General features: G+C 45.0%; 1 protein-coding gene across 1 annotated transcript in view; it reads left to right on the forward strand.

Moving 5' to 3' along the window:
• Positions 1–2,124, forward strand: part of RBM20 (RNA binding motif protein 20) — a 95,661-nt gene extending 93,537 nt beyond the window's left edge. The window contains exon 14 of the mRNA XM_058029141.1: positions 2,001–2,124. Coding sequence (XP_057885124.1) covers positions 2,001–2,111 — 111 coding nt within the window. The 3' untranslated portion in view covers positions 2,112–2,124. The remainder of the gene's footprint in view (positions 1–2,000) is intronic.
• Positions 2,125–15,736: the final 13,612 nt, after the last annotated feature.

Here is a 15,736-nt window from a genome sequence, read left to right on the forward strand (position 1 = left end):
ACAGCTGATTTGCTACTTGTTGTCTCTCATGTGATCTCCTTGAGCCACATCCAAAATATATGTTCAGTGTTTGGATTTGGATGCAACACTGAACAGCTTGTTTGCCAATTTTCTTCCAAAAGCCTTGTTTATATGGTGATAGTTTTGTCTTGAAGTAAAGTAGTCAACTTTATCTAACTATTATACCCCTCAAATAATATCAATCACTGATTAAAATAATCAGCTGTTTCTTTGCCAGCCTTGCAGACTTTTTGTAATTTTTAATTATCTTCATCATAATAAATTATTTTCCCAGGTGATATTTGTATTTACGGATACACTGCAATTCCCATGTCGAAAAAATCCATATTTTTGCCATCCCTTCCTCCAGCTACCATTCATCTGGTGGAAGCTACCTTGGCAACTCAGTGCAATATTTCATCCTGTTTTCCATTGGCTTTATGCAGTAATTGTCAAAACTTGTATTTAAATGAAAAAACATACATTTTTTTACTTGACTTCCATTTTGCTATATATTAATCTGAATCTCAAATTTCAAATCTGGTGTTTGTGGTACTCATGACAGCTGGCAAAATCAGCTAAAGGTAGTGGATAGAACTCAGTCTTACTTTGGTCGGTGCTCATGAAAAGCCCCAAAAGCGTGGGTTATCTGATGCAGGGACAAGTGTTAGTGATTTATTACAGTTCATGCTGTACAGAACACGTCTCCCTGCCTTTATGGTCCCTATATCTCTGTATACTACTGTAACATTTACTCTGGCTTTTTGCCACGTGGAATTTTGCACCCAGAGATCAGGACTGAGAGTTGTGTAATTTCCACAGCCCAGTCTCTCTAGTCAGAGTAATAAGGGTGCAGTCCATGGGTATGTCCATTCATTACCATTGCTGAGTAACTTTCAGATGAACCTCTTATATTCAAAACTTGTATTTATCTGAGAGAATGTGGCAATTCTAACACGGCCCTTAGGATTTTTACAGCCGTTTCTTATTTAATCTCTTCCCCATGGATGCCAAAGAGTAAACTGTACTCTGGGGAAATCCTGCAAGTAGAGAATTTTGCAGTGATGTGAAAGGACCTTTTCAAAATAAATCAGCATAAGAAAATAGCTAGAATAGGAGTTTTATGATCCTAATAATGTGTAGATCAGTTATTCTTGAGTATAATGGAGGTGATGTGTGTAAATCATTAAAAAGAATACTGCTACATTATTATGCTGGAATTTCCCAGGTGTCTCTGCACTAACTGTTGCTGAAAAAGTTTCTTTCCATCCATTTCTATGTCTCCTGACCTTGAATAAATAGTTTGAGCACTATTTTGAGACCCATACCCATTCATCATCCATTTTGTGTGCAGCTCTGCCAACTAAGAGCACTGCCAAAAGGCTGAAAGCCTCACTGGCCATGTCTGTTCTTTTAAATCTCAGTGAGTACCCAAAGCAGTGAAAGGCTTTATCTTAGAGAAACACAATAAAGGTAAATACTCTAGCCAAATTGCTAAATTGTGTTGATTATTACTGAGTGTGATTATTCCTTTAAAACAAAATGTTCTCATACAAAAGGTGTATCTCTGAGCTGGACATGCTGAAAAATATAATATATAAACTTTAAATCAAGGCTCTGAAATCATATTTATGTTCTGACACACCAGAATGTTGTTGACTCAGTGGAGTTAGTTCCTGCCCTGTAGCACAGGGGAGTAGAGAAGAGGTGAGGTCTGGTCACACAGACTGATGGGGAGTGGAGTCCTCCTGGTTCTGTCACCAGTTCCTCCTGTGGCACACAGTAAAGCTCTGAACTTCTGAGGCTCTGCATGTATTCAGCTAGTTTGCCTGACACAGCCATATCTTCTAGCTTGAGTTTTCACCAAAATGGGGCTTCTGTGTGCTTTCTTTTCCTTTTGAGATATTGGAAGAGTTAGAGCTCTGAAGAGGCATAAAGAATCCTGTGTTGAATATTTCCAGTTTTGGTAACAATGCTTTGGTTTTTTTATGTGATTGCAGAAGTATCTATCCCAGCTTGCAGAAGAGAGCCTGAAAATGAAGGAAGAAGGCAGCCCTCTGCCTCAGGATGACACTGGCATCGTTCCTCACTTTGCAAAGAAAAAACTGTGATGCAGATGAACTGGAAGAGCTGTAATGAGTGAATGCTGATACCTTTTATTTTTTTTAATTTCTATAATATGTGTCAATTTGCACTGTACAGAGGAGGGGAAATAAAGAGCATGTTCCATGCATCTATGCCCAGAGTGCCATTAAAAACCAAAATGCCTGAAACTGTTTCCCACGGTGAAGCAATGCTGGCATATCTGTTAGAAGTGGAGCAATTCTTTCTCACACTCTGCGTGCTGGGAGTGGTTTCCTAGATTAAATCAGAATTCTCAGGGATTCTTAAAGTTTTAGTTCTGATGTAACATGTCAGGTCAGGTGGAGTACTTAGAAGCACTCAGCATCCTCCAGTGGACGCTGGAAGGAAAGGAGATGTGACTATTTATAGGCTTTAATGTTGCTTAAAATATCTTCAGCCATTTGCCCCAGTGAGAAGTAGGATTTGCATAAAAGTAGATTTTGCTAAAACTAGTGAGTAGATGGCATAATGTAAACCCCATCAGCACCCACCTCCATGTCTTAGAGCTTGGTGAAATGACAAATGTTTGTGTTGTCAAGCACTGACTGTACACTGGCAGTGTTGTGTGAATTCTGGGGGAGCCACAGTCTGTCCCAGGGACCTCAGAGCCTGAAGCCAGCACAGCAAGAGCAGTTCAATGCACGTGCTGACAGCCAGCCTGCTCTGGTTTCAGCATTTTCCATGGTGTGGTCAGGGTGTTCTCCAGGGACCGTTGTGTTTGAAACTCTACTTTTTGATAATTCTAAAGGGTGCCAACTTTGAGTCTTACAGACTTGAAACTCTCATGAGAGGCTTTTTAAAGTGCCACATGTTTGGACCATGTCTCTTTTAGACATTTTATTCAAGATCCTTGCTTTTGGGGTCTTTTTGTTTTCTTTAAAGCTTGCTTTTCCTCAGCTTGGCAACGTTGAATTTTCCTGGTTTTTATGGAAAGACGCCAGATTTCTGATATTGTTTTTGTATTTTATTTCCCTGAATTTTTTAAGGTGAATACAACAACTGATGGCTCACGGAGCACTGCACTGAGAACACAGGATGCACCAGCAGCTCTGGCATTATTATGACCTATTGTTTCTGCACAGTTGTTGCTTAGTATTTTGCAAAGTCCTTTTGAAATGCACTGTACAAGTTTCTGGTTCATTTCAATAGAGCTTTGTGTATTAAAGTGAATACGCATGCAAACCATTGCCAGGATTGATCCCAGAGTTTATAAAATGCCCTGTGCAATCTGGGCAGATGGGGATTTGCAGGCATTTCCATTCTTTGCCTGACTCTAATATTCATCACAGTATGTTCTGTAAAAGTTGATGGTACTGGATGTCCTCTTTAGATGTTGTGCAGAGGAAACAGTTTCCCAGAAGGTTCTAGCTTTCCCTAAGAGTGACAGGGATGTTGCACAATATTGCAAAGTGGCTAAATTGCCAAAACTGCTTCCACCAAAGTATTTGTTCCATTATGTCTTGTGCCAGCAGCTGTGCTTGTTCTCTGAAGTACCCTGTAGCCAGGCAGTGTCTCTCAGAGGTGCCTGGTGTTGTTGCCTGAAGCCCTGTTCCATTCCATGGCCTGTGCTTTCCACTCATTTTTACCAGAGGTAGGTTCAGATTTCATAGTTGGAATTCCTGCTTCTTGCAAGCTGAGGGATTCTTTGCATCCCAGATTCAGACAGAGCCTACCAAACAACGAGGGGAAATGAAAAACATTACAGCCTAAATCCTCTTTTGTCCAGGCTTGAAGTATATTAAGACTTGTGTCCATCTGTCATTTAAAACAGCTAGTTTAGTTTTAGTCTTGGGGGGATTTTTTTTATTGTTTTGGTGAGGGCTTTTTTTGATGGTTTCTTGTTTGGGTTTTTTTTTTTTTTTTTTTTTTTTTTTTTGTGGGTTTTGTTGGTGAGGTTTTTTTTTTTTTTTTTTTTTTTGGTTTTTGGTGGGTTTTTGGTTTTTTTGTTTTTTGGGTTTTTTTTGGGGGGGGGGGGGGTTGTTATTTTTCCCTATGGAGAAGAAAAAAACCCACCAATATTGCAAACCAGGTATTTTTCCTTCAAGGGTTGGGTTTTCCTTTGACTGTTTGTTTTTCACATGGCAGTGAAACTTGAGCGCAGGGCCATTAGGACAAGAGCTTGTATTGCAGGCTGTAAGATGATGAAAATGGCAGTAAAGATTGTGCAATTGTCTTCTAAAGTGCAGCTCTCTAGCTGGTCATGTATCATCTGAATATGAAGTTCCCTTCGTGCCCTTCAGCACAAACTGAACACAAGGGAAGGAAATCAGGCATCAAATCTTTGAAGCTAACCCTGCTATCAAACTGGGGCTCTCACCAGCCTAATGGGAGCTTGTTAGACCATGTGGTTAAGCTTAATTGGATGTGAGACATAGCTGACTGTATATCAAAGTCATATGCCTCCAGCAGCTTTATCCCCAGGTAACCTCAAATGAGAAAAGTATCACTGTTATTATTCTTTATTTGTAGTGCAGCAGAAGCTACAGGTCCACTGCCTTTATTATAGGCAAGGCACAAATCCACAACAAAGACTTTCCCAGGCCAAAGAGCTTTAAATCACACTTTCTGAAAACAGACAACAGGTGGATACAGGCAGGCAGGGAAAGCAGCAGGTAACCATGAGATTTTGACTGGCAGCAGAAGAATTAAAATGAGTGTTTACCCAGGGGCTTATTTTTGGATTTATGGGAGATGATTCAAACTACTTTCCCCCTCCTCTGGTTCTGAACCAGGTTCACTCCCATTTTTCACAGCTTGCAATTAACCTCCTTTTTTTCCCCTAGACAGTTGCATTAGGAATACAAAATTCCTCCTTGATACAGTGGGTCTTGGTGTCCTTTGGTCCCCAGCCATTGAAGTTTCAGTCTCCAGAGGTGGAGCCTTGACCGAGGCTCAGCAGGAAATGTCCTGGCTCCAGACACCTTGTTTGGTCACAGCTACAGGCCCTTGCTTGCCACTGAGGAAGGAGGTGGCTCTAGATGGCATCTCTGCCCTGTGCAGTTTCCTCTTCTGGAGGGAGATGACTCAGGTGAGCAGTGCAGGTGCAGAGCTCAGCCCCACAGCCCTGATCAGAGCCAGACATTTTTAGGGCTGCTTTGGACACCCCATCCCTTTGGGCTCTGTCCTGACAAAACAGCAATCTGCAAAATCCTGGGAACAGCCAAATGGGCACTTCCCCTTCTGAGAAGGTCCTTCCTCCCCAAAGTTTCAACAACTGAAAGCAATGCCAAGTCTCAATTAGCTCCTAATGATGCCCATGATCAGTTTGCAGCCTGATGCACTTTGAGAACTCAGAGCTAATCTCCTTCCCTCTCCAACAGGCCATCATGCAATGCTGACAGGCACTCCTCAACTTGTCTCTACTACCTATTCTGCTGAGAAAGAATTCTGCTGTAGGCAGCCCCTTACCTTCCTCAGCTTGTGTAAAAATGTGCTGTTTCTTTTGGTTTATTGTATTAAACTCTTGACTTCTTTTAGTTGGCATAATTTGTCATCACTATAATCCACGCTCTTTATTTCTATATATATATATGTATATAGCACAAAGCAGGCTCAGGTCTAGCCAAACAAATATTGATATTTAAAAAGGAACTTCCTTAATATATCAAAACCATTTCGATACATCTCAACCAAAGATTGCACTTTTGTAATAGGGACTATGTTTTTCATCTCTGTGAAATCTGCATTGACCTCAAATAGTCTTTAATGTCAATCTGCAACCTACTTCCTTTGAAGAAAAAAAATGAAAGAATTAAACATTTTCCCCATTAGATCAGACAAAGTTTCTGGCTTTGACACTAAATTAGTGTTAGGCTGGTTATATTCAGGGTTTTTTTTCTTTTCTCTAAGGATTAAGGCTGTGATTTGTTGAATTATACTTGAACTGGACCAGATGTACTATTTATTGAGCTTATATAATCTTGTTAATTTAAGTTTTGGTTTGTAAACAGTTGAAATTTGTTAGTACTTGTTTAATTATGTAGGACCTGTCACCAATATTAACTGATCTGTGTAACTGATTGCAAAGTGTTTCAATTTGTGTTTCTTAAGAAGAAAGATTTTAATAAAGAGAATTATAAAGCATATACATTGGTGGGCAATTGACCCAGAAACAACATGCTTCTAGCTTCCCAGGGGATCTATTAAAAATCAAAATGAATAAAAGATAGTTTAAGGAGTAAGAATGAAGCAGGGGTGTAAAAGGTTTGCTTTTAAATATAATTTTTACAAGTTGTGGTTCGTGGTTCTTGCCAGGGAGCTCCCACTGAACAGATTGGGAGTGATTGCCATCAGCCGGTGCTGAAGTTGAAGTGAGCACATCTCAGCAGTTCACTCTGTAATTATCATTAATTGTTATTACCCACTCCTATCCCTCTAGATATGTCCTTACTTCCCTTTTTATTTCCAAATGAACTGGGCAACCTGTCTGTTCCCACTGGCTTTTTGCTGTCTCCATCCAGGTTGTCTTCTCAGCCTTCTGAAAGCATCACATAAAATATTGCCCAGGCAGGAACTTTCTCCATGCCAACTCAACCTACGTCCCTTAAGTTTACCCAATTCTTTTGTTTCCCTGGTTCTCTCCCTCTGCCTTTCCTGATTTTTCTTCTTTTCAGCAGTGTCCTCCCCAGTGCCACCCCAGCTATACAAGGACCTTTCCCACTCTGGCCTTTTCCTGGCTCACCACCACTGCCACCAACCAGAGCTCCTGGGAAGAAATACTCAGCCTCAGCCAGGGTGACCTAAAGACATTCTTGTACTAAATATTTAAAGAATGCAAAGAGGACAAAAGCTGAGGGGAGACTTTATCACCAGATCTGATAAATTCATTCAGTGGAAAACACAGGGAGGAAAGCTGAGACACCAATGTCTGGTCCACGTGCAAGGCATGGCATGGGGCACTATCAAAGCATGAGCTACACCTCCCATCCCCCTCTCTGGGAGGGAAATGGGTCCTGTCTGCCCCACTGAATGGCTGGGAAAATTCTGACTCTGCAGCTCGTTAAATCAGTGCCTTTTAAGTAATTGTTTTGCAGGTGAGGCACACATGTCATATATTTTAAGCACAAGTGGTTTCAGTTCTTCTGTCCTGGATGTACTGAAACCTTTGTTCGTGTGATACCATCTCACTGGAGCTGTGAATCTCTCGCTCTAGAAATCAGGCAAATGAAATAATATATTCATACCAAAGGGAAAAAACATCCAAACTCTGGTGTTCAAACACAATGTTTCAAGTCCAGCTTTTGTCACATTTAACATTCTTGCTGGAAAAGGGAACTCGGGTCTGGAAAACTTCACAGGTGAGCAAAGCATCAGCTTGGCCTTTTGACACAAGGCTGTGACTGAGCTGTCTTGGACAGCCAGGCTGTGAAACAGCAGGGCTGCCCAGCCTGCCCCCAGTGCAGGTCAAGGCTGTCCCAAAACAGGAGCCCTGTGTGGGAGGCTGACCAGGAGGGAGGGCAGGGGCATGCAGGGAGCTGGGCATGGTGCTGCCAGCTTTGGGCCAGGCTGACGTGGCGCCTGCCTGGGGGGCGCTGCCCTGGCACATCAGCTGGCTGGCAGGCCCTGTGTGGAGCAGCCTCCCCTTCCTGCCTTTTCAGTGCCCTGGGACTGTGCTGTGTTTGTGCAGGTGGCAGCAAGGGCAGCCCAGAGAACAGGTTTGCCTTGGTTACGTTCCCACGTCCAACTCCAGCGGCCTCCACGGATCTGTGTCAATAGGTCGAGCTCTCCTCACGTGCTCTGCTCGCTGATGCAATGCTGCAGCACGAGGCCATGGGAGCATGTGGTGTGTATTCGTGGAGGGGAAGGTCCCTTGGCTGGGGACAAGAGGGGGACTCAACAAGAGACAGGGATTCTCCCTAAAACATCTTGGTGGAACTAAGTAATGCAGCAGTGGAACACAAAATACCAACGAAGATCAGCATTCAGCGCCCTGTAGTTGTGTCAGGGGAAGTTTAGGTTGGATATGAGGAAAAGGTTCTGCACCCAGAGGGTGGTTGGGATCTGGAACAGGATCCCCAGGGAATTGGTTTTGGCTCCAAGCCTGACAAAGTTCAAGAAGCATTTAGACAAATAGCACATGGTGTGAATTTTTGGACTGTCCAGGAGTTGGACATGATGATCCTTGTGGATCCTTTCCAACTCAGAATGTTCTGTGATTGTCACTGCACGGCCTGAGCTGGTCTTACTGACCTGGTGGTCAGCAATCCTTCCCAGCTCTCCTGCCATGCCCCACCTCCCCTTTCCTTGCCTTCAGCAGATTATGGTGTATTACAGCACTGGCAATCTGGCCCCTATCATTTTGGAACAGTCTCGTACTAACCTGACTTACTCATGGCACCATGGGAACCTCAGTCCCCAGATGCAGAAGTGAAAGAAGCAGAAGTAGTTTCCATTTTTTCCCTCCTACCTGTCCCCTTTTGCTGCCAACATCAGGAGGGCCCTGGTTGGTGCCACGGGGGCGTGGGAGCAGGCAGGAGAGCAGTGGGGCCACCAGGATCCATCTCCCACACTCTGAAGATGATTTTCTTAGGGCTGATCTGCACACAATTGCATCAGCCTTCTGCAGGGTGAGATTTCTAATCAGATACCCAAAGCCAGCAGCTCTCTCAGTTCACATCAGGCCTGTTCTGGTTAAAGGGCTGCCTGTCAGGAGCAGCACTCAGCTAGCTACCTGAACTGGCTTCCTTTAAACTGAAATAGGAGCATACATCAATTTTTAATTAACTGGATCATCTGAATGAGTGGGCACGTCCAAAAGCTTTTTGTGAACTAGAAAGCTGCGTAGGGCATGCTGAATTCAGCCTATTAAATGTTTAAATAATTGCCACGCAGAGTCTTGGACACTATTCCTCAAGGTAACACAGTGAAGTATCAGCAGCACAGCCCTGGGTCAGGAGGCAGCTTTCTCAGCCTAATTTCTTCCCTGTGCCTTAGAAACAAAGGCTCTTGTTTAAAAGCTGTCCTCCCGTTGTTCCTGAGCCTTGTTTGAGGACATGCATATTAGTTCCACCTTCCTTAAACACTGCCTTGGTGTCTTTAGAGAACACAGGAAGCCTGTTTTGTTTGTGGGTTTCTTCTCTGGCTGGGCTGCTTTTGCATTGCAGCTGGTTTATCTTTGGCAGATAGCAACGTGTTCTTGGCAGCACATTTTCACCTTGAGCTCACGGGGTGTAGCCACACTGTGTTTTGCACACCTGTGGTGGAGAACTAGGAAAATGTTGCCTGTTTGTGTCAGTGCTGAGATGTAAAAACCAGTTTCCCAGCAGAACTGTTAGTGCATTGTAGAGGTTCTGGCTCCCCAGGCGTGGGCACACTGGAGGGTGGGTGTGCATGTGTGTGCATGAGCAAGGCTTGTGCTGCTGCATGGACTTTAGCACTGAGCAGCTGGCAATGGGACATGCTTCTCCATTACAATCACAAGTAAAGTTGTTTTGGTGTGCCCAAGCTGAGTTTTTGACCTGCTTATCTGCCCTGCTCACTGTCACCTCCCACAGCACTGTCTGTAGGTGGAAGCTGTGGTGACAAGCTTGCCAAGACACGGCCCCACCAAGACATTCACAGGGACTGGTGTCAGTGTTCCCCACAGTGCCCTTGGACAATCCACAGGGTCTCTGGAAAGAAGGGAGACCTCAAACAGGTGTGCTCAATAGCAGAGTGAGAAGAAAGAACACTGAGACCAGCAGCAAGAGCAGCCCAGGTGTGTCCTGATGCTAATGGGGATCAGCACCACTCCAGCTGAGCTATTCCAGTGCCTGGTTCCAATTGAGAAAGATGAACTCAAGCAGGCAGGATGGATATGCTAGATATTAGTCTGCCAAGATATCAGCAGGCTGATGCCCCTGTGACTGCATGTTCACAAGCTGAGTTACATGCTCCTCTGCTTTTCTCTTCCTGCAGAGGCAGGTGCTGATTCACGAGCTGCTGCTGTAGTTCAGCCACCAGCACATCTCTTCCCAAACCCCTTCTGGGGGGTCTGATCTTAAAACCAGCAGTGAGAGTCTGGTGGAGCACTACTTGAGCACTAAGGTAAGTTAAATACTTGTTTAAAACAGTAGCAGATATGAGCAGTGTGAGGGAGCACTGGGCTCTGCCAGCCTGGTGAAAGGAGGAAAAAAACTGGAAGAAACCCCTCAGAAATATTGCTTGGATATGTTCCTTCCAGGAGCTGCCCATCTCTCTGCACTTGCTATGTTCACACCATAGCAAGGAATGGCATGAGCTCACTTTCATTAATCACTTCTTTTCAGGCAGGCAAAGTGGGAAGTGAATTCTGTTTGCTGCAAGCACCATGCAGGTGCTCTGAGAGAGTGGATGTTGGCTCAGCAGGAGCAGGGAGTTGGGGTGGGTCAGCTGGTACCCAACTAGAGCCACTGTGGTGTCTTGATTGCCTGTGAATGAGCCTGAAGGTGCTCAGGATAAAGCAGAGTGATGCTTATGAGGGTTTTGAAGCTCATATTTGCTCTTATTTGGTCCTGGAGGCTTTCAGCAAAGACCACCCACTGAAACAAAGAAGAATCACTTTCCTGAAATGGAAGGGACCAAGTCATATATTCAATCTCTTTCATACAATTCTGTGATCTTGTGGAGCCTTTGAATTCTTCTTTACCTACAAAAGGTTTTCTACAGAGCAAAATGAGTTCCCAGAGCAGAAAGATGCTCCTTTTCCAAGGGGATATGGGTTGTTGAGGCTTCAGGTAATGCTTCAAGGTGAGTTGTCATACATTTCTAAAATAATCTTTTCCCACCACTTTCCTCATGTCAGCATTTCTAGAGCTCCAGTGCATTGTGGTTGCTGTTGTTATGTAAGGATTTATGAATGGCTGCAAAGTTCAAAGGCATATTGGCAACCCCAAGTCCCAAAAACCAGGAGTCAGCCCAAGCCCTGCCCCACTTCCCAAGACAAAGTTGTTTGCTGACTATTTCTTTTCTTAATTTTTTTTTTTAAATTAGCCCACAAACTTTAGGATCTCTTAATTCACCTCCCAGGTTTTTTTTTTTTTTTTTTTTAGCTTTTAGGTTCACTAGTTTCATGGTTTCAAATCTTTCATCCACAAAACCTTGAGGGCTAGGGGCATACTTTGTTTATAAATGAAAGCTAAAATTCCCTTGTTTCAAGGAGCTGGGATTTTAGGATATAATCCCCAAAGCATATAAATTGTGATAAAATCACAGGAGTTTCCAGCAGTGCACCGTCTTCTGTGTTTGGAAGAGGAGGTATTGGATTGCAGTGAGCTGCAGGCATCACTAGCTACTGTTATTTAGTGAGTCAAATAAAAATAATATTGTGGTTAAACATGAGCTCTGCAGGCCTAACTAAAGAAGATAACCTCATCTATCTGCAGTGCTTCACAAAAGCACTGCCTTTGCAATCCTCTGGATTAAGGTTCACACTGAAGCACTCTGCCCCAGAAGCCTCTGCATCCCTGGCAGAGTGCATTTAAAGGATAAAGGCTCTCTGGGATGCAGAGGAGGCTGGTGCCAGCCAGGCATCTCCTGGGACACGTGGTTGTGGCTGCTTCCAAACCAGGAGCATTTCAACCCAAGTAATCCTCCTTTCTTCCCTCTCATTGCTCTTGAGTGTTGCTTTCATTTCAGTGTCGTGCTGCCTTTCACGTAGCCCCCCTCAGCCTGAATCAGATCCCCATTGTCTGTGTTGTCAACACAGCTGTTTAAATCCCTTCCCCCAAATTCCCCTGTCTTCCAGAAAGCTCCTGCCTGCAAGGCCCAGGCGCTGCTCTGAGTTTGCAGCTTTCTGTCAGGTCCTGGGCTGAGCTCAGATTCCTGTTTGGACCAGCATGAGGTAAAAATGGAAACAAACTCAGGAAAACGCTGCACTTGAGCAGAGCCTGATGCTCCCTGGCTGCCTGCTGGAGGCTGCTGCAGCCTGAGACTGGCACTGCAGAACGAAGAGAATGATTAGCATTATTAAAAATGCTTTGCAATTATGCAGCACCTTTTCATCTAAAGATTTCAAAGCTTTGTAGCACTCACACAAAGTTACTTATTATCCCTGGCGTTTAGCAGAGTCAGGAAAGGCAGGAGAGCAGCTAAGTGACTTGCCTTAGGTCATGCAGTAAGTCGGCGTCAGAGGTGGGAACCCAGCCCCGAAGTGCTGACTGTGTGGCTCATGCCCCAGCGAGAGGACACACCCCACCTGCTGCTGCAGAGAGGGTGCCAGGCAGCTCCTCGGGGTGGGCAGAGATGGGGGAAGCACTCAGCCCAGCTGGAGCATCAGCACAGCCTGGGCACTGCCCCGGAAACCCCTGGCTGGGAGCAGCACCCACCGTTCCCAAGCTCTGCTCCGTTCCCCAGAGCTGAGGACCCCTTGTGCCTGAGGCTGCAGTTCAGCTTGCCTTGGCATGCTGTGGGGTGGGTGAGTGCAGCCAGGGACCTGGAGGGCCTGGAGGGCGAGGTGTGATGGCCCTGGGCTGAGCATGGCCACTGCAGCCCCATCTGCAGCCCCATCCCTCCTGCCCGCTGGCCATGCTCACATGGGAAGGTCACAAGGACCTTCCTCAGCAGGGAACAATTCAACCTGGGGGACACCACTGAGGACCAGAGGTGGCTTTCCCTGTATCAGCACTGCCAGGCTGCTGTTCTCCCACCAGTTCTGGCTACAGTGAAGGTGCAGCAGCACTGGCGCCCTCCAGACCAGGTGGTCCAGCCTGGCAAGGAGCCTGGATGCACATTCAAACACCTGCCAGGACATCAGGAGGCGTTACACTCTTTGGCCAGCTCAGTGGGCTGGGCTGTGGGAGGCACTGGGAACCAAACCTTTATGCCCTGCAGCAGCAGAGCTGAAAATGTCAAGTCCTTGTATGCTGACACTTTTCTGGCTTCAGGCCAGTGGCAGGACTTGGGGACAGTGTCCTGTTTTCTGGGAGGAAAGTCAGAAGGAGGGAGAGGAGAGGTGGAGGAAAAAGCAGACGTGAAATGGGGTGAAGAAAAGCATGTAGACATTTAGACCTCAATGGTCAGGAAAACACCTTGGCTGAGTCTCTTGGCCCCAGTGAGGCAAAACACCTTGTTAGTGTTAACCACAAAAGGTGACAGGCACAGTTATATTTATAAAGTTTAAAAAAGAATATTCTAAAACACCGACTACTTCTGTTCCACCACTGAGCTACTTATTTTTACCCTAGAACTATAATGAAAATCCACTCTGGTCAAATTTTTTCTTGGAGACTTGAGAGGCTGCAGGGTTTTTAGTCATAAACAGTACCCTGTTAAAAATATTATATCCCATTTATGAAGGCAGGCATGACTGATACAGCTTCAGAGTTCCAAGGGGAATATTTAAATAAGTAACAGGAACTAATCCATATAGTCAGCTTTCCTTAGGAGCCTGGGGATTTACATGTCTAAATTTCACTGGGATGAGACTCCAGGATAGGGGATAAAACTCTAGTTAACTGGAGATAAAACCCAGGAAGGGGAAAAGCTTGCAGACAGATGCTGCAGTTGAATGAATTTATACCTCAGAAATGCTACTTAGAATGAACAGTCATTGCAAGGAATCATTTTAAAAAGCAAAAGAACCGATTTGGTATAAAACTCCCTATGTCTCAAAAGGGAGTCAGAATTTTGTCTTTTAAAGGACATTAATAAAGAACAGGGAAAAGTTTTTCCTGCTTGCATAGGGCTGAAGAAAACAGGAGGAAGAAGAAATTATAGGGGATAGAGGTTAATATGCATTGGGTAAGTGCAAAACCCGAACTCACACTTTGCTTTAACTTTTGCTGAGGATGTTAATCATGTGGCTGCAGATGTGAGGGATAATAGGATGGGAGTATGGAAATGTTTGGGGCCAGGATAGAAGCAAATCTCAGGGCTGCTTCCTGCGCTGAAGGCAGAGGAACGGGCCAATCCACATGCCAGAGCTCTGGAAGAACTGGCCCGATGTCTTTAACAGGTCCCTCAGCCAGGGACAGGAGCACGGCAAACTGTACAGAAGTGAACTGATTTGGGCAAGAAGAGGCATGAAGGTTTCAGCTTAATAGCATAAGGACAGATTCAGAAAAAATGGTGAAGGAAAGGCTAGTGAAAGAGAGGGAGGTAAATGGCATGAGATGAAATGGGTTTATCACACCCATTTATCTTTCTTGGGTAAGGCAAGCTGCAAGCCATTTGCTTATTGAAGGAAATGGGGTGGATCTCACCTCTCTGGATGACATTGCACATTTCATATGGTGCCACGTGGGAAGTTCTTAAGAAAAGGGAGAGATGATTTTGCACAAGGTATAACCCCCTTAAAGACCTGGTGTGAGAGCAGCAGAGCTGTCAGGCTGGAGGGCACTTACCTGGGGAGTGTTGAGCATCACTCTGCAGATCTGGCAAAGTGCTTTTGTAAATGAGCTTGGCACTAATGTTACTTGAGAACTGGTGAATTTGCTGATGACAGAAAATATGAAGCAACCTCAGGAGAAAGAAGGCTTGAAATATTACACAGAGAAAGGTAGATTGCAGAAAGTGGTGGTCAGAGGCACAAATGACCAAAGCCTTTCCTACAAGCTCCCTGGCAGTTCAAGCTTTGATCACCAAGTGACTGACTTGTCAACAGTGGAAATAGGAAGTGAGAAATGCAATCCTGGAACACAGCAGGAGAGGTGCAGCCCAGGCTGCACTGAAGGCTGGGATGAGCTTGAGGAGAGGCTATCTCACTCCATTTTGCAAAGCAAATACTGTGAGCATGAGGCTTTCTCCACATAAACACTCCCAGGAAGGGAAGAGAGAAGAGCTGAGGTGCTAAGGGCCAGTGCTGGTACAGAATAAATGATCAAAAGGAGGCATCAGACATTTTGATCAGAAGATCATTACCAACCATTTGACAATGTGGTTCTGGAGTGGCCTTCCCACTGCAGTCATGCATGCAAAATATTGAATTGCTTTGAGGATGGAACTTGACAAGGTCATGATAAGGATTATATCACAGGGTGCCTTTGATAGGAGACCTGATAGCACAGAAGGTCCTGCCAATTCTAAGCACAAAGGTAAATGTTCTGTAAGCCTCTGTCCATATAAATATAGAGCATGTGATTATATACACACAAAAAGCAGGCACATGATTTATTAATCACAGGACCTCAGCTTGTCAAATAATAATTACAAGGCAATAACACACCTTGTTTTAATAAATGGCTCCCTAAGATTTTCTCCCACAGTAAACCAGTAAAAAGGGTCAATTATTCTGAGGTGGAGGTGGCATTTTGTGTTTCTGGTTGTTAGCTTTTAAATGAACTCACCGTCTGGAACTCTTAAATCAAGTACTCCCATTTTTCTGCACATTTCACAACTTCAGCCCTTTCCAGTAAAGCGTCTTTTCAGATGCGTGGTTGCCCTTTGTTAAGGCAAGAATGAACAGATGACAGCGGCAGCACGGAGCAGACATGCCCGGAACAGTCGGACGCAGCGAAGCCGCTGCTGCCGCTGCCAGGAGGGCGCACTCGGAGCCCTGAGCAGGGCCGGCTTCTTGTGCCATGTGAGGGGCAAGTCCTGGGAAGCCACGACAGAGACGGGAAGGCAGTGGTTCGGGAAAGGGTTTATGCAAAGCCATGGCAGTGGGTGACCCCTCGGTGTCCGTGCTCGGGGAAACGCAACGCGATCCCTTCTCCGA

Source organism: Melospiza georgiana, chromosome 8, assembly GCF_028018845.1.
Source record: "Melospiza georgiana isolate bMelGeo1 chromosome 8, bMelGeo1.pri, whole genome shotgun sequence".
Classification (NCBI taxonomy): Eukaryota; Metazoa; Chordata; class Aves; order Passeriformes; family Passerellidae; genus Melospiza; species Melospiza georgiana.